The sequence below is a fragment of the Equus caballus genome, chromosome 30 (genome assembly GCF_041296265.1).
Source record: "Equus caballus isolate H_3958 breed thoroughbred chromosome 30, TB-T2T, whole genome shotgun sequence".
Lineage (NCBI taxonomy): Eukaryota > Metazoa > Chordata > Mammalia > Perissodactyla > Equidae > Equus > Equus caballus.
The window spans coordinates 16,036,480-16,057,219 of record NC_091713.1 but is presented as its reverse complement, the minus strand read 5'-3'; the positions used below and the strand labels follow the sequence as shown (position 1 = coordinate 16,057,219).

At 48.0% G+C, this 20,740-nt stretch overlaps 1 protein-coding gene across 9 annotated transcripts in view; it reads right to left on the bottom strand.

Annotated features, from left to right (window-relative positions):
- Positions 1 to 20,740, bottom strand: part of TMEM63A (transmembrane protein 63A) — a 37,921-nt gene that overhangs the window by 6,782 nt on the left and 10,399 nt on the right. For 7 of the 9 annotated variants that reach the window (XM_023632535.2, XM_001490778.5, XM_070256076.1 and 4 more), the window contains 13 exons: positions 20,586 to 20,623; positions 17,579 to 17,721; positions 16,766 to 16,817; positions 16,240 to 16,348; positions 15,519 to 15,589; positions 14,547 to 14,627; positions 14,180 to 14,303; positions 13,952 to 14,085; positions 12,540 to 12,677; positions 11,132 to 11,285; positions 3,103 to 3,209; positions 2,869 to 2,955; positions 2,364 to 2,426 (listed from right to left, as the gene is read on the bottom strand). In XM_023632535.2, coding sequence (XP_023488303.1) covers positions 2,364 to 2,426; positions 2,869 to 2,955; positions 3,103 to 3,209; positions 11,132 to 11,285; positions 12,540 to 12,677; positions 13,952 to 14,085; positions 14,180 to 14,303; positions 14,547 to 14,627; positions 15,519 to 15,589; positions 16,240 to 16,348; positions 16,766 to 16,817; positions 17,579 to 17,721; positions 20,586 to 20,623 — 1,301 coding nt within the window. Of the gene's footprint in view, positions 1 to 2,363; positions 2,427 to 2,868; positions 2,956 to 3,102; positions 3,210 to 11,131; positions 11,286 to 12,539; positions 12,678 to 13,951; positions 14,086 to 14,179; positions 14,304 to 14,546; positions 14,628 to 15,518; positions 15,590 to 16,239; positions 16,349 to 16,765; positions 16,818 to 17,578; positions 17,722 to 19,030; positions 19,246 to 20,585; positions 20,624 to 20,740 lie in introns of all 9 variants that reach the window. The other 2 variants (XM_070256080.1, XM_070256081.1) reach the window with 1 other exon arrangement.

Below are 20,740 nucleotides of genomic sequence, written 5' to 3'. Positions count from 1 at the left end.
GGGGGGTGAGGTGGACAGGCGTGCAGGCCGCCCGGAGCAGCTCTGGCTGTGGGGAGGGAGCCACGGGCCAGGAGACCACACACGGCCACTGCTGACCTCATGTGCAGAACGAGGGCGGCTGTGGTGGGGGAGGTGAGCATGGTCGGATTCTAGATCCATCCTGGAGACAGAACTGTCAGGACGTGCTGATGGAGGGAAGAGAGGAGAAAGGGAGGACTCCAAGGTTTTGCCAGAGCAACTGGAAAACCAGAGTAACGGGTGGGGGAAATGTGTGGGAGCAGCAGATTTGGGGATAGAAGTCAGGAGTTTGGTTTGGGGCAGGTGAAGTCTGTGATGCCCAGCAGAACTCCAAGTGGGGCCACGGCAGACCACTGCATGTGGGAGTCTGCAGGTGCAGGCTGGAGCTATAATTCAGGGGTTGTCAGGTGGCATTAAAGCCATGGGTCTAGCTGAGGTCACCTGCAGAGGGGGAGTGGATCGAGGACTGACCGGAGCCCTCAGACAGCCTGTATTTAGAGCCCAAGGAGATGCAGAAGGAGCCGCCAAGGAGGCTGAGAAGGAGACGCGTGGGATGGGAGAGAGAGGAGGGGAGACCCAGAGCTGAGTGAAGACAGTGTTTCAAGGAGGAAGGCGCAATGAAGGTGTCAGATGTTGCCGATAGATCACATAAGACGAGGACTGGGAGCTGACCACTGGATCTGGCAACCTGGAAGTCACTGTCAACCTAGACAAGAGCTGGTTGGGGGTACCTGTGTCTGTCTGTGGCTACCAGCTCCCGAGTCATCAGCTTTCCAGCAAGAACCCATTTAAAATAATTCACTGAATCCTTCTAGGTGAGCATGGCCAGCCTTCCCTATAAACAGCCCGTTGGAAAAGTCAGTCCCGAGCAGGAGGGCCTATACTGGGACCTACAGTATACAGCAAGAAGGGCGGAGGTTGAATCCCAGCTCTCTCTTAACTAGCTGGACAACCTTGGGCAAGTTATTCCACATCTCTGGGCCTCAGTCTTCTCATCTGTAAAATGGAGAGAATCAGAGTATCTACCTCACGGCTTGTTGTAAAGGTCAAAGGAGAAAAGAATAAAGCATTTGGCACGGTGCCTTCCTTAATAACAGGTATTACTGTTAAGTGGGTGAAGGGGAGCAGAATACGCCACCACAAAATGTGCCACTTTGGGGGCTGGCCCCGTGGCCGAGTGGTTAAGTTCGCGCGCTCTGCTGCAGGCGGCCCAGTGTTTCGTTGGTTCGAATCCTGGGCGCGGACATGGCACTGCTCATCAGACCATGCTGAGGCAGCGTCTCACATGCCACAACTAGAAGGACCCACAATGAAGAATATACAACTATGTACCGGGGGGCTTTGGGGAGAAAAAGGAAAAAATAAAATCTTTAAAAAAAATAAAAAAAAAAAAATGTGCCACTTTGGCATATTGATTATTTTGAATTAAAGTTACTTAAGAAGCAGCTGGTACAGGAAGGACCCTCTGACCTGCCTTTGTCCCCAGAAGCAGGAGCTCTCCCATATGAATCACCCGCCCTGCTCCAGGAGGGCAGAAGGCATCCTCATCCCCAGAGACAGGGGGTTTAGGGCCCAGAATACTCTACAAACAAACCTCGTTACTTCTTCACTAATTTGCTATCCCAAGTCCGAACCCCTTTATCTTGTCAATTCTTTACAAATTTATTGTTTCTTTGTCTAAAAGGTCTAAGAGCTGCCTGCTCTGGTCACTTCAAGTCTCCTATTTTTAAGGGCTCCCATGCGTACGAAATTATATTTGTTTTTCTCCTGTTAATCTGTCTTACGTCAATTCAATTATTAGACCAGCCAAAGAACCTAGAAGGGAAGAAGGAAAAACTTTTCCTCCCCTGCGTGGGTGTGGTACAAGCTTAAAATACTAACGAGGACCCACATAGGCAAGAAATTTAACTCCATTCTCCTAGCAAAAACAATCCCGAGTGCAGACGGCCATTCTGGTGGCAATGTTTAAACCTCATTCTCCCTCCCCATCCCCCACACCACTGAGACCCAGCAACCCCTTCCCCCCCAGTGGCCCTGTTCTCAGTAAGTAAGTTTCAAAGAACGAGACTGCCACTGATTGAGTTGTGGCCTAAAAAATTAACCACATTTCTGCACACATAGCACAAAGTGGTCAGCTCCCGTGGGGCAGCCAAAGGCTCTGCCTGGTGCATCCCAGCCGGGAACGTGGTAGGGGTGGTGGGGAAGCCCCAGCCCTGTGGTCTCGGGGAGGAAGATGTCTGCTCTGAAACACAGACCACCCTCCCCCAGTGCAGCCCCAGCTGGCGCCTCCGTTGGGACATTTACCCGAGACCATGGCTCCGAAACTCAACGTGGCTGATACTTACTCCAACCTGACAGAGGCCTCTGAGAAAGTTTTGTCAAAGAGCCATCGGAAGAAAAAATCCAGACTGAAAGAAAAATGAATCCCGTAAGGGTTTATTTCCAACACTCCCTGTGATCACGAGACACGTTTTCATTTTTTCCTGCTCTGAAAAACAGGCCATATCTGAAAATCTACATTTGTTCTCTAAGATGCTACGTACTACAATGTAACTTATCAGGGGCTTTTTTAACAGAAACTTTCTTCCTGAGAAATAAAGCCAGGATTAGACCCTCCACCTAAGTAGAAAATCTGTGATAAGTTTTATTTTTAAGCTTTTTTCTAAGCAAGAAAGATCCATCTCCAGAAGAATCAGTGGGCCAGCGCACCTGCACTCCAAGTGGGCGTGACAGGCTTAAATATTGTTAGAGATTTGCACCCAGTCCCAAACCATTTCTATTTTCATGGGGACAGTGCTCTCCAGATGCAACCCTGATTCTGAAATGAGAGCAGGAGGCAGTGACGTGTACCTGGTGAGGCCGAGAGAGGGCAGAATCAGCACCATGAAGATCAAGAATATGTAGACCTTGGTCATCATGATCCGGTTTTCCCCAGACCTGCAGGAAGTCAGAGGTGAGCCCTCAAAGTCCCCCACATTCTCCAGGTGTCCCCAGTAAGGGCCCTGCTGTGTGCTCATTGCCCGTGGAGGGGAGCATCAGAGACATCCTTCTCAGGGGAGGGGCCTTGAGCTCCCAGGCACTCACTTGGTCCAGTGAGACTCCAGCAGTGTAGAGTAGTACACGATGGTCGGGAGCAGGGCTGAGAAGGACCACAGGAGGAGGGTTGGGAAGAACTGGCTGATGACTGGGTTCTAGAAAACAAGGTCCACAGCAGAGAGAGTTGGGGGAGTGTGGGCCACAGGAGCTTTGAGGCCATGGCCTGTTAACATGGTGGCTCAGTGAACTCCGGGGGTCAGGTTTTGGTCATCTTTGACCCCTAGAACTAACTCTATGTCTGGTACAGTGTAGATACTCCATAATATTGGATAAATAGACATCAACAGCACCTGATATTTGTAGAGCTCTTTAGAGCAAAGAAAGTAACTTCACATGCAACTGAACTCCACTCGTCTCACTGACCAGATAGACCACCTCCTCGGTTCCCTCGAGGAAACCAATGACGGATGTCAAGGGAAGACAGAACACTGACGGCCAGGGCTCTCCCCAGCTGGCCTGCCCTCTCAGCTCCACCTGGACTTACCAGGACTGCCTCGCGTTTGTTCCCAGTCCTGTCTATGCCCATTGTACTTGTTATCATAATTACATGGTTTGATTAACTGATTACTTTCCCTAATTAAACGTGCATCAAAATAGAGACAAAATTTCTTTAAAAACTAAGTTGGATACTTTCAAAAGACTTGATCAAGGCCAATTTCTTAAAAATACTTTTGAATTAGATGAGAGTGAATAGACTGTAAAAGACAGAATGAAATGGAACCCAGGAAACTCCATCCTTAGAACAGGTTGGCAAGTAGCTTCGAAATCTTGCTTTACTATAAGAAGCCACAACTGGAGGGAGTGACGTCAGGATCATGGTGGAGTGAGCTGTTCCCTTAGTCTCTCTCCGATAAGTTACAACCAAATGGATATTCATTAACCAACAGAAGATTCCCTACAAAGCACAATAGGATGTTTGAGAGATCCATGCAGCCATACATCTGAAAGTGGGGGTACTGGATCCCTAGGAAGCAATGGAAGGAGGTGAGCAGATCCCTCCCCCTCCCCACTGGCAGCGATCTAGGTCATAGGTCCTCATGCAACAGCTGGCATGCAGTTGTAGGAGGAGGCAAAGGAATGGGCCGGCCTGCAGGCGAACACTTTTGCTTTTGCAGTGGCAGCCCAGCCTGCAGGAACACTCTACACTGAGTGGTACAGCTCAGCCACCATGTGGGCACCCCCACCAAGCACAGCAGGCCAGGCAAACCGCCCGTGGGTGCCGAGCAGGCCTGTGCATGAAAGAAAGCACCCCTCCCCGCCGGCCTAGCACACCAGCTTGGCCTGTCTCTGGCCAAGGCAGTGGATCCACACCAGAGTGCCTGCACATGAGTGTGTGACCCACCAAGTGGCTGCGGCCAGCAGGCAAATGCAGACAAGCCCTGTCACACAACTTCCAGCAGACACAGCAGGTTCAGACAACACAGCTCCTGACCCCCGCAGCGGTGGCAGGTGGAATCCATGACCTGATACCACCACTAGGCAGCAGCAGAGGATCATTTGGTCAAACACCATCAAGAACTACATTAACACTCCAGAGCAGAAGGAAAATGACAAGTCTCTAGAAACCAATTTGAAGTCACAGAAATTTGCAATCTAAATAACAGAGCATTCAAAGTAGCAGACATAAAGAAACTCAATGACTTATAAGAAAACTCAGAAAGACAGTTCAATGAACTCATGAATAAAATTAATGAGCAGAAGAAATTCTTCACAAAAGAGATTGAAACTCTAAAAAAAAAAAACTAAACAGAAATTCTGGAGATGTAGAACACAATGAATGAGATTTGAAAAACAATCTAGAAACCTGAAAAAACAGAGCTGACATTATGGAGGACAGAATTAGTAATTTATAGGACGGAAATATAGAAATGCTTCAGGTGGAAGAGAGAAGCTAAGACTTACAAAAAAAATAAAGAAATTCTTTGAGAAATATCCAACTCAATTAGGAAATGCAACATAAGGATTATAGGTATTCCAGAGGAAGAAGAGAGAGATAAAGGAGCAGAGAGCTCGTTTCAAGAAATAATAGCTGAAAACATCTCAAACCTGGGGGAGAAAATGAACTTACAACTATATAAAACCAATAGAACTCCTAATTACATCAATGCAAAAAGACCTTCTCCAAGGCGTATAACAGCAAAACTGTCAAAAATCAATGACAAAGAAAAAAGATTAAGGGTAGCAAGGCAGTAGAGAATGATCTACAAAGGAACCTCCATCAGGTTTTCAGCAGATTTCTCAGCAGAAACCTTACAGGCTAGGAGAGAATGAAATGATACATTCAAAATACTGAAAGACAAACATCCAACCAAGAATATTCTATCCAGCAAAACTATCCCTCAGATACAATGGAGAAATAAAAACTTTCCCAGATAAACAAAAGCTGAGGGAGTTCATTGCCACTAACCTCCCTTAGAAGAAATGCTCAAGGATGCCCTCATGCCTGAAACAAAAAGGCAAAGGTTCACAAAGCCTTGAGCAAGAAGATACATAAATGGACAAAACCAGAAAATTGCAGCTCTCTATCAGAGCAGGGTAGCAAACAATTATAACATAAAAGATAAAGGGAAGGGAAGCATCAAAAATAAATGTAAACACTTCATTTTAATCATAAACTCACAATACAAAACAGAATAATTTGTGAAAACAATAACTTAGATGAGGAAGAGGTAAGGGATGGAACCTGCTTAGGCTAATGGAAGCTGCTTAGGCTCTTTCTTCTTAAAATGGACTATCATATCTATGAGATATTTTATAGAAGCCTCATGGTAACCACTAAACAAAAAATCAGAGTGGAGCCACAAATCATAAATAAAGAGAAAACCATCACACAAAACCTGAAATGCAAGGGCAGAGAAACAAGGGAAATATAGAACAACTGGAAAACAAGAGATAAAATGGAAGTATTAAGCCTTTATATCAATAATCACTTTAAATATAAACAGATTGAATTCTCCAATCAAAAGACACAGAGTAGCTAAATGGATTAAAGAACAAGACCCAACAATATGCTGTCTCCAGGAAACATATCTCAACTCTAATGACAAACACAGGCTTAGAGTGAAGGGATGGAAGACAATACTCCAAGCTAACGGCAACCAAAGAAAGCAGGTGTTGCCATACTTATATCAGACAAAGTAGACTTCAAGATAAAAAAGGCAGTGAGAGAAAAAGAAGGGTAGTATATAATGATTAAAGGGACACTCCACCAAGAGGACATAACACTTATAAATATATATATGCACCTAACACAGGAGCACCAAAGTATATAAAGCAACTACTAACAGACCTAAAAGGAGAAATTAACAGCAACACATTAATAGTAGGGACCTCAACACCCCATCTACATCAATGGATAGATCATTCAGACAGAAAGTCAACAAGGAAATAGTGGACTTAAATGAAAAACGAGACTAGATGCACTTAATAGACATATATAGAACATTCCATCCCAAAACAGCAGAACATACATTCTTCTCAAGAGCACATGAAACAGTCTCAAAGATATGCCCTATGCTGGGAAACAAGTCAAGCCTCAATAAATTTAAAAAGACTGAAATCATATCAAGCATCTTTTCCAATCATAATGCTATGAAACTAGAAATCAACTACAAGAAAAAAGCTGGAGAAGAGACAAACATGTGGAGACTGAACAACATGCTACTGAACAACCAATGGATCAATGAAGAAATCAAAGGAGAAATAAAAAAAAAAAGTGGAGAGAAATGAAAAAGAAAATACATCATACCAACTCTTATGGGATGCAGCAAAAGCAGTCCTAAGAGGGAAATTCATAGCAATACAGGCCCACCTCAACAAACAAGAAAAATCTCAAATAAGCAATCTTAAACTACACCTAACAGAACTATAAAAAGAAGAACAAAGCCTAAAGTCAGCAGAAGGAGGGTAATAATAAAAATTAGAGCAGAAATAAATGAAATGGAGACAAAAAAAAAGAAACAGTAAAAAGGATCATTGAAACTAAGTTGGTTCTTTGAGAAGATCAACTAAATTGACAAACCCCTAGCCAGACTCACCAAAAAAAAAAGAGAGAGAGAGAGAGAAGCCTCAAATAAATAAAATTAAGAAATGAAAGAGGAGAAATTACAATGGATACTACAGAAATACAAAGGATTATAAGAGAATACTATGAAAAAGTATATGTCAACAAATTGGACAACCCAGAAGAAATGAATAAATTCTTAGACTCATACAACCTCCCGAAACTGAATCAAGAAGAAATAGAGAATCTGAATAGACCAGTCACAAGTAAAAAGATTAAAACAGTAATCAAAAACCTCCAAAAAACAACAATCCAGGACCAGATGCCTCCTCTGGAGAATTCTACCAAACATTCAAAGAAGATTTAATACCTATCCCTCTCAAACTATTCAAAAAAATTGAAGAAGACAGAACATTTCCTAACTCATTCTGTGAGGTCAACATCACCCTGATCCCAAATCCAGACAAGGACAACACAAAGAAGGAAAATTACAGACCAATATCACTGATGAATATAGATGAAAAATCGTCAACAAAATATTGGCAAACCGAATACAGGAATACATTAAAAGGATCATACACCATGATCAAGTAGGATTTATACCAGGGATGCAGGGATGGTTCAACATTTGCAAATCAATCGATGTGATACAATACATTAATAAAATGAGGAATAAAAACCACATGATCATCTCAATAGACTCAGAGAAAACATTTCACAAGATCCAACATCCATTTATGATAAAAACTTCCAATAAAATGGGTATAGAAGGAAAGTACGTCAACATAATAAAGGCCATATACGACAAACCCACAGCCAAGATCATACTCAACAGAGAAAAACTGAAAGCCATCCCTCTGAGAACAGGAACAAGACAAGGGTTCCCACTCGCACCACTCTTATTCAACACAATACTGGAGGTTTTGGCCAGAGCAATTAGGCAAGAAAAGAAATAAAGAGGATCTAAATTGGAAAGGAAGAAGTGAAACTCTGTTTGCAGACAACATGATCCTATATATAGAAAACCCTAAAGAATCAACCAGAAAACTATTAGAAATAATTAACAACTATAGCAAAGTTGCAGGGTACAAAATCAACTTACAAAAATCACTTGCATTTCCATACACTAATAACGAACTAGCAGAAAGAGAACTCAAGAATACAATCCCATTTACAATCGCAACAAAAAGAATAAAACATCTAGGAATAAATTTAACCAAGGAGGTGAAAGACCTATACACTGAAAACTATAAGACATTGAGAGAAATCAAAGATGACATAAGGAATGGGAAGATATTCCATGCTCAGGGATTGGAAGAATAAATGTAGTTAAAATGTCCACATTACCTAAAGCAATCTACAAATTCAATGCAATCCCAATCAGAATCCCAATGACATTCTTCATGGAAATAGAACAAAGAATCCCAAAATTTATATGGAAAAACAAAAGACCCCAAATATCTAAAGCAATCCTGAGGAAAAAGAACAAAACTGGAGACATCACAATCCCTGACTTCAAAATATTCTAAAAAGCTATAAGTAATCAAAACAGCATGGTACTGGCACAAAAACAGATACACAGATCAGTGGAACAGAATTGAAAGCCCAGAAATAAAACCACACATCTACAGAAGCTAATCTTCAACAAATGAGCCAAGAATATACAAAGGAGAAAAAAAAGTTTCTTCAATAAATGGTATTAGAGAAACTGGACAGCCACATGTAGAAGAATGAAAGTAGACCATTATCTTACACCCTGCACAAAAGTTAACTCAAAATGGATTAAAGACTTGAATGTAAGACCTGAAACCATAAAACTCCTAGAAGAAAAATATAAGAAAAATTTTATATCATTCTTAGCAGCATCTTTTCGAATACCATGTCTACTCGGGCATGGGAAACAAAAGAAAAAATTTAAAAATGGGGATACATTGGACTAAAGAGCTTCTATAAAGCAAAGGAAATCATGAACAAAATGAAAAGACAACCCACCAAGAATGAGGAAATATTTGCAACTCATATATCCACCAAGGGATTAAATCCCAAAATATATAAAGAACTCACAGAGTTCAACAACAAAAAAACAAACAACCTGATCAAAAAATGGGCAGAGGATATGAACACGCATTTTTCCAAAGAAGATATACAGATGGCCAATAGGCACATGAAAAGATGTTCAATGTCACTAATTATTAGGGAAATGCAAATTGAAACTACAATGAGATATCATCTTATACCTATTAGAATGGCTATAATTACCAAGACAAAAAATAGCAAATGTTGGAGAGGATGTGGAGAAAAGAGAACCCTCATACACTGCTGGTAGGAATGCAAACTGGTGCAGCCACTATGGAAAACAGTATGGAGATTTTTCAAAAAATTAAAAATAGAAATACCATATGACCAGCAATCCCACTACTCGGTACTTATCCAAAGAACTTGGAATCAATAATTCAAAGAGACTTGTGCACCCCTATGTTCACTGCAGCATTATTCACAATAGCCAAGATGTGGAAGCAACCCAAGTGCTCATCCACTGATGATTGGATAAAGAAGATGTGGTATATCACAATGGAATACTACTCAGCCATAAAAAAAAGAGAAAATCATCCCATTTGCAACAACATGGATGGACGTTGAGGGTATTATGTTAAGCAAAATAAGCCAGAGAAAGACAAACATAACATGATTTCACTCATATGGGGAAGATAAACAAACACATGGACAAAGAGAACAGATCAGTGGTTACCAGAGGGAATTGGGGGTGGGGGTTGGGGGAAAGGGGTAAAGGGACACACATATATGGTGAAGGATAAAAATTAAACATTGGTAGTAAACACAATGCAGTCTATACAGAAACTGATAAATAATAATGTACACCTGAAATTACACAATGTGATAAACCATTACAACCTCAATAAAATAATTGGGAAAAAAAAAGAAACCACAACTGGAATCACAAACAATGAAATGAGGGGGTGGTTTAAGTAAAAGAGTCAACGGGAACTCTCATCAGCAGACCCACTCTCAAAAGAACAGGCATTGACCACATATCCAAAGACTGGCAAAGGAATGAACATCTCCACGCTTGAAATCTAAACAAAACTGCCTAAGGTATCCTATGTGTGTCTTATTATATACTGAGTCAGACAAGAGAGCTTCAACCACACGTTAGCTATTTGATCCACACCACAGCAGCCCGTGAGTACAGATGGCAGGTGTTTTAACTCCAGTTTTGGGATGAAAAGCCAGGGCTCAGAATCCATCAGCCAGGGAAGGAATGGCCGAGTGAGGAACAGGACCTCTGACCTCCAGTCCAGCATGCTTTCCCAGCATGCTTAACTGAATGACAAGTGGGGTTGGAAAAAAAGAAAAAGACTTAAGGTGATCTTTCAACAAAGCTAATTATGGGAAACCAATATCTCTTTAAGTAGATGCCAATTTAGGGCGTGTTTAGCTGTTCTCACCGATTCATCTAAGACTTTTAAAAATCATGATTCCCTATTTAGAATCAATGACTTTATAACAAGATTATCAGAAACTGAAATGTAAGAGGAATAATTAATTCATGATTCTGGACCCAAATCAACAAAGCTCTTTTCATTCTTTCCTGCCTGGTCCCCACGGCATCCATCACACACACGTATTGCTATGGCCATTGCTTAGAGACAATTCCACATTCTGCTTTCATCACAAGTCCCCCAGGTCCGCCACAAAGTCCATACAATTTCTTAATGGATGCTTAACATTCTATCAGACTGAATATACCCCATTCAACTTGAATAACCCCTACTGCTGAACATTTAGGCTGATTCCACTAAAAAATATATATATATACAAATCATTACTATAGAGACACTGTAATAAATGTGTTCATGCCCCCTCAGGGCTTAAAACACAGACACAAGCTGAGTGACATGACCTCCTGGTTCAGTGTCCCCCACATCCTTCGGGTCCCATTCCTCCCCCACCCACCAGCCCACCTGGGATAGGCCTTGCAGAATGGTCACTCACATTCAGTGCACGGATGGGTTTGGTGACATTGAACTTGTCCATGGTGGACAGGATGATGGAGGGCGTGGTCAGGAAAAAGAGCCCCACAAAGAGAGTGAAGTTGATGCCCAGCCACTGGACCCACCAGCGCAGGCCCTGGGTAGAGAGGTTCTTCCTGCAGAGGAGAGGACACAGGCCCTGGGGGCTTATCTCCCAGACCCTGGCCACCCACACGCCAACCCTACTCACAGCCTACGTGGGTCAGAAGGTCAAATTTAGGCAAGGTAAGAGACTAGCCTGAGCGCTCTGGCTGAGGGCTCATTTCGACCTCAGGGGTACAGGCAAGTGTTATGCACTGACCTTCAGCTATGGGAAGGTCAAATTTGGGGTCCCTGTGAGCTCAGAGCGAAAATCATTTACTCAGTGCTGACGTGGCTCCCCAGCTAGAGTTGGGGGACCAGAACCAACCAAAGGGATGCCATGCGCACCCAAGCTAACCAAACAAGCCTCTGACACAGCATTTCTTAGACATGTCTGGGATACTCTGTGACTAACGACACATTCTTCCCATCAGGGCCACAGGCTGGGGGTGCAAGGAGGAGGGAGACAGGGGACAAAGGCACAAAGACGCAGCTGGCACCTGCCCTGGCCTCTCACCCCATCTAGAGCAGACCCACAAACCAGTCCCACATTTAGACAGCCCTACGAACCCAGGAGCAGAACGGTCAGAGGCCAAACCAGAGCCCAGTGGAGGCAAGCCCCCAAAGCTCGCTCTGGGCGAGGACCTGAGGCTGGGCTGCACAGCCAGAGGGCTGGGCCTCCGCTGGGGCTGCCCTCACCCTGGACACCGAGCTTAAGGCTCGAGAAGGCCCTGTGGACACGGCTTAGCTCACCAGCGTGTCCCCAGGCTAGACAGGCCGCTGACACTTGACCTCAGGTGGCACTCTCCCATATGGTAGCCATGAGCCACATGTGGCTACTGAGCATTGAACTGGGGCTGCTCCAAATCCAGATGTGCTGGAAGTATATACTCCACACTGGATTTCAAAGACCATAAGTATGAAAAGGAGAATGTAAGACTTCTCAATTTTTAAAGAACAGAACACATGTTGAAATGATAATATTTTCAATATATAGGGAGAGATATTATTAAAATTAACTTTCACAGTTTTTTACTTGTTTAATGTGGCTACAAGGAATTCTAAAATTCCATGTGTAGCTCACATCATATACCTACTGGACACTGCCGATGCCAGGGAGCAACGCTGGAGTGACACGCCAGGGAGGACATGCACCCCCAGGTCACCCTCACCCCTGCCCAGAGAGGTGCAGGAGACCTGTGCAGCCCTCCCTGAGCGCCAGCTCACATCGCTGCTTCTAGGGGACCGGGCGGCCCCCACCAGTGCCCAGGCCTCTTTCCAGCGCTTACCAGCAGATGTCCTCGGGGTAAGAGGCGACGGTGACAGTCCACTTGGAGGGGTAGAGCTCTCTGCTGTAGGAGGACGGCTGGGGCTCCCCTTTGCACCGCAGGCCCTGACACTTGCAGGCATTGAAGTCTTTCAGGATGCTGCCGGGAAACACAGATATGCCAGGGCCCAGACCACGCGGGGGACCACGTACACACATGGGAGCCTCAGGGCAGAGGGCTGTGCTGCATGATTGTCCATTATCACTGACACTGTGAAAGCGATGCCCTGCTCGGCACACCACGTGGAGGGGTTTGTTTAATCCTCAGAACAACCCCCCCTGCAAGCCAGGGGTTCCTATTCCTATCTCACAGACAGGAACATCAGGCTCTCCGAGGCAGGTTTTGCGCCCCATCTGTGTGACTCCAGCATCCACGCTGTGTGCACTACCCCACACTCCACTCCTCCTCAGGGCCATCCCCCTCTGCCCCGCCCAGGAAGCTGGAGCATGGTCGGACCCTCTGCCAGTGGCCCCACCTTTCCGTCCCTCTCTTCTTCCCCAGGCCCCATAGCAGCACGAGACATGTGCTTGTTCCCATTGTGACTCCAAGATTTCCCTCCCAAGGACTCCCATCTCAACCCTCACCACTCTTTCCCCCTTTATCCTCTCATGAGGAACCCACCAGCCCCCCTGCTCCCGTCTCAGAACGCCCTTCCTCTTTCCACCGTCCTCCTCCCGGCCCCTCACTTCAGGGTCTGCAGGGCACAACCAGGAGCCTGTCCCCAGGGTACATGCTGTCAGAGCAGGCAAGGCAGGGAAAGGGGCATTTGCTGGGCCACCTCCTTTCCGCGCCACGCACCCAACCCCATCGCCTGCTGCTCCCAAGGCCAGGTGACACCAGATCCCAGGCATGAGGGCACTTTACGAGCTGGAGCCCAGGCCAAGGTGCACTGTGGGAATGAATGCCCAGGCCAGGCTCTCCGCAGCAGGGACAGCCCTGCGGTGCCCAGGGCTCTTCCCACATAGCTGTGCATGGGCAGGAGATGGGAAGCCCACCCAGAAGGATCGGTGGTCCCAGAGTTCACATCTGAAGGAGGACGCCATCCATCCCACCTGGCAGAAGGCTGGGACACAAAGGCAGTGGGACCCCCGGGGCAGCTGGTGACGGCCCAGCAGTGAGTAAGGCCACATCAACCCAACAGGGGCTCAGCCAGAATCACCCAGGCCCGGCTGTCACTCAACACAGGCTGGGCTCACAGAGGGAGGGAGTGTGATGGCTGCCTACCAGCCACACCCAGGGAAGGAGATAGAAATGCCAGACAAGTCCCAGAGATGCTAATTCAGCAGCACCATCTCTATCCAAGAGGGACAGCAAGTCATCTGAAGGGGACAGGGAGTCAGTCGAGAAGGTGCCTGGGACATGCCCACACTCACTAGGTGGCCATGGACTTCTCCTGGAAGGTGACAAAGGCCATTCCCAGGGGCTGGTCCCGGACCCTGCATTGCTCCTGTGTGATCCGCTCCGTCAGCCTGTCATTCATGCGCTTGTAGTAGGAGATGGCGTCCTCCTACCAGAGGACACATCCCCTGTGAGGACGTGGCCCTAGGCAGCTGTCAGGGGCACCCAGCACCCGCGCCCCTGGCCAGGAAGTGGGCCCTCACCCACTCACACCCGGGCACTTCACAGCAGCAGAACTGGCCGCAGAGCTTGGGGTTAATGAGGGTCCTCTGGCCTGTCTTCAGCTGCAGGTTCGTGTAATAGGTCAGGCTTTTCTCAGTCTTTTTTCTGCAGGAGGGGGACAAACTTCAGTCCTGTGGTACGGACCCCACACCCACCATCCACCATTGGTCACCACCAGAACCAGGAGTTCAGCTTTCTCAAGAAGAATGGGGCAGAGCCACCCACCTCCCTCCCCCGCCGGGGGCGCCAAGGCCAGCACAGAAGGAGGGTGGGCATCTCAGAGGGGAGGGGTCAGAAAGCTGCGGGCCGGCTTCCCCCATGCACGCCCACCCCCCAGCCCTCCCTTACCTCTCCTGGCACAGGTCCATCAGCTTGGCCACGTCATAGCACAGCTGGACCTCCACCACTTCACACGTGGGGTATGCGTCCCTGTGCCCAGCGTGGGCCGGAGGCAAAAGAAGGCCATTAGAAAAGAGACCCCTCGTAGGAGAGACACCCTAGTCTCCAAGGGTGGCAGAGCTATCACGCTGCTCATCTCTGTGCTGGTGGAAACCTCTTTTCTCTTTGTCTTTTACCAAAGGGGAAAATTTTGAAATTGAATACAAACAGACCTTTTTTAATAGCATGAAACTGAAACTGACAAGTTTATATCCACTTGGCTTTAAATCAGCTGGCACTTCTCCCGGGGAAAAATGAACACTGTTTGTTATCCCCTCTACCCACCCAAAGGAATAGATTCCTTGCCCGCTCTAGGTCCTACCTATCTTGGGCCATCACTGAAAGCCTATTCAGTTTGTGACGCTTTTGAAGGTCTTAGACATTTTAGGACTAGGGAGAGCAAAGGACCCCCAGCCTAGAAAATGTCTACGCACGTTCAGGCTCATAGTAAAACACTTATAAGTGTGCTCTATCTATTTTTGCTATTGGCCAGGTACTGTGACAGCATTAACTTACTTAATCCTCATCACAACCTGTGAGGTTTTGTCCCCATTTTACAGATGAGGAAAATAAGAGTCAGAGAGGTTAAATGACTTGTGGCTAAAGTCACACAGCTGGTGAGTATCTGAGCCAGGATGTAAATCCAGGCAGCCCCGCTCCAAGACCCATGGCAGTCCTGTCCCGAGCCCTTCCACGGCACCAGCAGAGCTGGCACAGGGCAGCCATTCAATGCTCATGTGGCAGGGCCAGGTCCCTCTCGGACCACACCAGGTGCCCAAGGGGAAGACGTAAGGCACTCACCTAAGGTGCCTGCCCCGGGGGACTGTGCCGATCCCGCCTGGAGGGTGCCCAGCTCCCGTTCCCATCCACAGCCCTGCTCACCGGAAGTGGCTCTCCACGGTCTCCTTCTGGGCATCTCTGGGGAGTCCTGTGATGAACAGCGTCCGCCTCACCTGCCAGAGCAACACACCAGGGAGAACAGACATGAGGGAAGCCAGCCTGCACGGGGGCCCAGGTTTTCCACCCCTTCAAGCTCCCAAAGGAGAACAAGGGGCACTAGGAAGGCTCAGGTGTTCTCCCGTAGCCTGGGAGAGCCCCGGAGCCTGTCAGTGACACAGCATCTCCTTCCAGGCTGTGCAAAGAACACATTTCCAAAGCAGTTCTATGAACCTCCTCTGCACAACAGGAGACGGAGCAAGAATCCAGAGAGGGGAAGTGACTCAAATGGGGTCACACAGCAGATCAATGCAGGACCCAGGCCTGGGACCAAGTAATAGAAGCTGTGGTTGCAAAGAGAGAGGGGGCTGCTCTCAATCTGAATGTCTTAAAAGTTACCTAGAATCAGTAACTACAAGCCCAAACCCACAAATCTAAGGGCTAGTTGGCAGAATGAGGGGAAAATATCTGAATCCTAAAACAATGTATCCGAAAATTAAAGAAAAAGAAGATAATGCCAACTCGGAGTGCAACTATGCAAACCAGATTCCAGAGGCCCCTCCTCAAGCTCCCTGCTGTGGCGGTCCTGCAGAATAAGCCTGGCTGCCATCCCTTCCAGCTCCCGCCTGAGACCCTCCCCAGCACAGCCCGCCCCCGCCTCACTCACCAGGTTCTCCTCTGTGTATCTGATGGACTGCGTGTGGCGCCGCATCAAGCCCACCGTGAGGAAGAGGTAAATCACAGCGAAGACGGTGTGCAGCCAAAGGAGGTCGTTGCTGAGGAGGGGGACAACACCTGTCGTCAGGGCTCGGTTCCCAGGCAGGGACTGAGGGTGCAAGGGCTGGGGCTTGGTTACCCTCACGGCACTGGGCCGAGGACGATGGCTTCATCACAACAGATGCCTCCAACAGAGGCCGTGTGGCCCACAGTGAACACCTTAGAGAGCTCCCCCGGCCCTGTCCTGACAACTGAACCCCAGACGCACAAGGCCCTCCCTGTTTCCTAAAACCCACCGCAGGACGGCGGCTGCCTGGGGCGTGTCCCTGCCCATAGGCAGCAACAAGCTTGCTGCTAAGGGACTTTCAGACATTAGCCTGCCCGCTTTGGACGACCTCTGGCTGACCCCGGGCTCCAGAATCTGCCTTCCCTTGCTCTCCCCCATCAGCACCCTGCCCCTCCAGCCCCACACTCACTCAGTCTGTAGGTTGGCTATCGTCGTCCTCCCAAAACTGTGAGGCTCTTTGTCTGCAGAGAAGCACAGATACTTAGTTCCAAAGCCACACGGGGGAGGTGGGAAGGGGGTATAACCAGCCTTGGCCTGTGGAGCTCTGAGGAGGAGAAGCAAGACATGGCCAGACCAGTCAGAGGACAACAACATCTGTCCAGTCTTTTCAGAGCTACGCCACCCATGGCCTCTTCCTTACTCCAAGATGCTCCCTGACACCTTCTTCTCAACCTACCATGGGGACAAAGTCAAATTTGAATTCATCTTGCTTGGAGATTCTTGCAGCATTCCTTGAGAAATCTAGAAACATCTTAAGCTGCTCCCAAAACCAAAGTTAGGAATCCCTGGGCATAAGAAGTAGACTCATGATGGCATTTTGGAAGCTGGATTGCTGCAGTTGCTTGGAAATATAATTCCAAGCTCTCATTTTCACCCTGAGCATCACAAACATCTTCTGTTCCACTAACCGTGACCTCCTGATTTGAGTTGGGGCAGGAAAGCATGAACCACTCTCTGAGAGGCCCTGATTTTATAGACCTTGGTTTCTTCCTCCTACTTAGATAGAACTGGAATTGATTTAGGGGCCCAGCTCGTGGCCCAGGTTTGGGGTGGATTCTTCTCCAGATCTTTAACCAGATGGAAAAGTCTTGAAAGTCACCCTGAGACCCTCACATCTGAATGTGTGCACGAATCCTGGGGTTCTGGTCACCACGATGAGCCCCTCCCCCTAAGGCCACAGCTCTGCCCGGACCCAACTCAGACATGGACGAGGGTTCAGTACCTAGCAAGTCTCCCGAGAGGTTGACGGGCAGGATGACGCACAGGGACAAGATGTTGACCGCCACCAGCAGGAAGATGATGTGTCTCTGGAAGGACAGGTAGTGGATGGCGTCCTCCCCACAGCGCTCCAGGATCTGGTCATCGCTGGCCAAGACACACACATGGGATCTCAGTGAGTAGTAGTAAGAGGCTGGGCCCTTGGGCCTTGCACAGATGGCCTCATTTAATCCTCAAGACCATCCTGTGAGGTCGGTCCTAATTTTATCTGCATTTTGTTTGTTTGTTTGTTTTTGCTGAGGAAGATTGGCCCTGAACTAACATCTGTGCCAATCTTTCTCTATTTTCTATGTGGGTCACCACCACAGCATGGCCACTGACAAGTGGTGTAGGTCCACGCCCAGGAACCAAACCTGGGCTGCCAAAGTGGAGTGTGCAGAACTTAACCACTAGGCCACAGGGATGGCCCATCCACATTTTTTACATATGAGGAAGCAGAGATACAGGAAAAGTGCATAATTTTTACAGTCACGTGGCTTGTAACAGCTGAGCTGTGATGAGAACTTCAGAGCCGCCCTCAGCCCCATAGTCCTGGGCAAGGGAACCTACGACCAGGCCATCTGATGTCTCCAGAAACACTTGTGCCCACAGTTGTGCATGGGCGAGGTGTGTAAATGCCATCACCCACAGCCCCTTCCTGCTTCTATGGACAAGAAAGCCACTGACAGCAGCTGCTGGGAATCTCCTCCTGAAGCAGGCTGGAGCGAGTCCAGGCCCGCGGCCCCATCTGTCCTCCCGTGTCCCCCTCAGGCATGCTGGGAGAGAGGGGAAGCCACTGCTTAAACGATCCAAGGCTGAGTCCATCCCACTGCCCCTGCCCTGTCCCTGCCACGGCCCCAGAGATAGCAGGTGACCGGCTCCGCCCTTTCCCACCCTCAAGGCTGTATTTGGAGGCTCCAGGTCATTTGGGGACCCAGAAAATTCCAGGCTCTGACAGTCAGACTTCTGTGCTACAGAGGGAGCAGGAGGGTCTCCTCTTGCCCACTGTCCTGATGGGTCCTGCTTCTAGAAGGCCGGGAAAGCACGACCCTGGGAAGAACTCAGGGAAGCAGGTGCTGCAGCAGAAAAAGGCAAATCAGAGAGGTGTGGAGCGTGGGCTTTGCAGTCTGACAGACAGAGCACAGTGGAAGCCAGCTCCGCCACCCCAGGGAGCGGGTCACGGGCGCACCTGAGGCTGGGACCTGAAGGAGGGCAGCTGCTGCCGCTGGGTCCCTGGAGACCTGGCAGGAGCACAAGAGGCAGTGAGGAGCAGGCCAGACGCTGTGTCCACACCTGAGGATGCTCTAGGACGCTCGCTAACCTGACTCCTCCTTACTATTACCTGGGGGACAAAGCTTTGCAATGAGCCACACTGCTTTCACTTGTACATAAACTACCTAATGACATACGCACTTACTAAACAAATGCTGACGAAGACGAAAACCCACAAATCATCAGTTTTCAGTACAGTTTTCCTTGGGAAACTCTTCTGACTTCCCTATCTCGCAGGGGAAAGGCAACTCAGAAGGAAATGGAGAGGCGTCTTTAAATGTCAGTTGTAACACTGGCTGTGAGCAGCTGTTAGAATATAATTGTAGCTTTAAAAAAGTCACAGAGCAGTCCATTCTGTGGCTAGAACAGAAGAGAAAAAGCACTGGGAGTTGAAACGGAAAAATATGCCTGATAGAGGATTACAATGACAAAGCAGAACACACAGCCACACCACACGACAGCCCCACTCAGTGAGAAATGAGTGTGCAGGCGGAGGGGACCGGATGGGGCCACAGGACAATGGAAACAGCAGGAAAGGGGAGAGGAGCGACTGCACTGTACATTTGCCACAGCCTCTGCTGGTTACCATGAAAAGAATGAGCCCGTTTCTGGTTTTGCCCCATCAGGTCCAGGCTGAGAGTGGGGTCCAGGCTGAGCCCAGGGGTGGGGGAGTGGCCTGAGCCCCAGCCAGCCATGGCCGTGGAGAGTGGCCACCAAGAGAAAACACGCCAGGGGCATCTTTCAGAGGCAGAGTGACGGGTGACTTATAATTTCTCCTTGTTGCTTCCATTCTGTATGTGACGGACTTTTTGCACAGTGCCTGTATCACTTCCACACAAGGAGGAGATGCGTCCTAGTGACATGATGTTGTGGGGGGCAGGGAAGGGTGGGGGTGGCAAATCCGCCTCTCCCACCATGGGCCCCTCCCTCCCTGAACCCCTCCTCCTGCCTCCTCCTGCTCCACACCAGAGTTCACTGGCTGCTTCTCCAGAAACTCTGTCTTCTACAATTTGCTCTCATATGTACTAATTCATTTGATTTTGGCAGAGGTGCTGTCCTCGGCCCCTTTCATAGTTAGGGAAACTGAGGCCCAGAGAGAGGGCCTTATTCAATGTCCTATAACAACCATATTTCATCAATTCTAAGATGTCCTTTTCATGTCTCAACCCCTCTGAAATGGGGCGCCCCCTACAATCATAGCTGATCACTGCGTAATAGGCAGCCTTTCTCATTCTCAGTGCTGTGTAAGATAACGTGTGTCTCACAATGATGGCTCCAGAGATTCAGCAGACACGGCAGCAGGTGGCAGAGCTGAGACTCAGGTGAGAGGAGACCAGTCACCTCTAACCACCAAGCATCTCTTTCAGGATTGCTCTCCACAGGCCCCAAGTTTTGTGAAAAAGGAAAACTTTTAACCAAATAGGCTGAATCTACCAACAATCACTATTTCTCTACTTTTCACTAATTCAAAGACATGTAAAGCTGCCTGGAAGAGCTTCCATCCAAATGCAAAGCAGGAGCTTTCATTAGCTTGTGGGGGCCGCCTGGCCCCGGGGTTCTCAGCGCCCCACAGCCCTGGCCTGAACTGAAAAGTATCTGAGAGACCCCAGCTCGGGACCAGGCTTCTTGGTTCCTCCCTCCTGATGGCCTAACACCCAAACAACCCACCCAACAACCCCCAGCTGCCCCGCCGAGCTCACCGCAGGCGGAAGATGGCCGTCAGCCAGGGGCAGCATGCCTGGAAGCAGAGAGAGCGGGTTAGCAGCCAATGTCTGTGTCTTTGGGAGTCAGACAGAGGCATCATCTTTGACATTAAATAACCATTAAACTCTTCTTAGAAGAAAACAGCACTTTT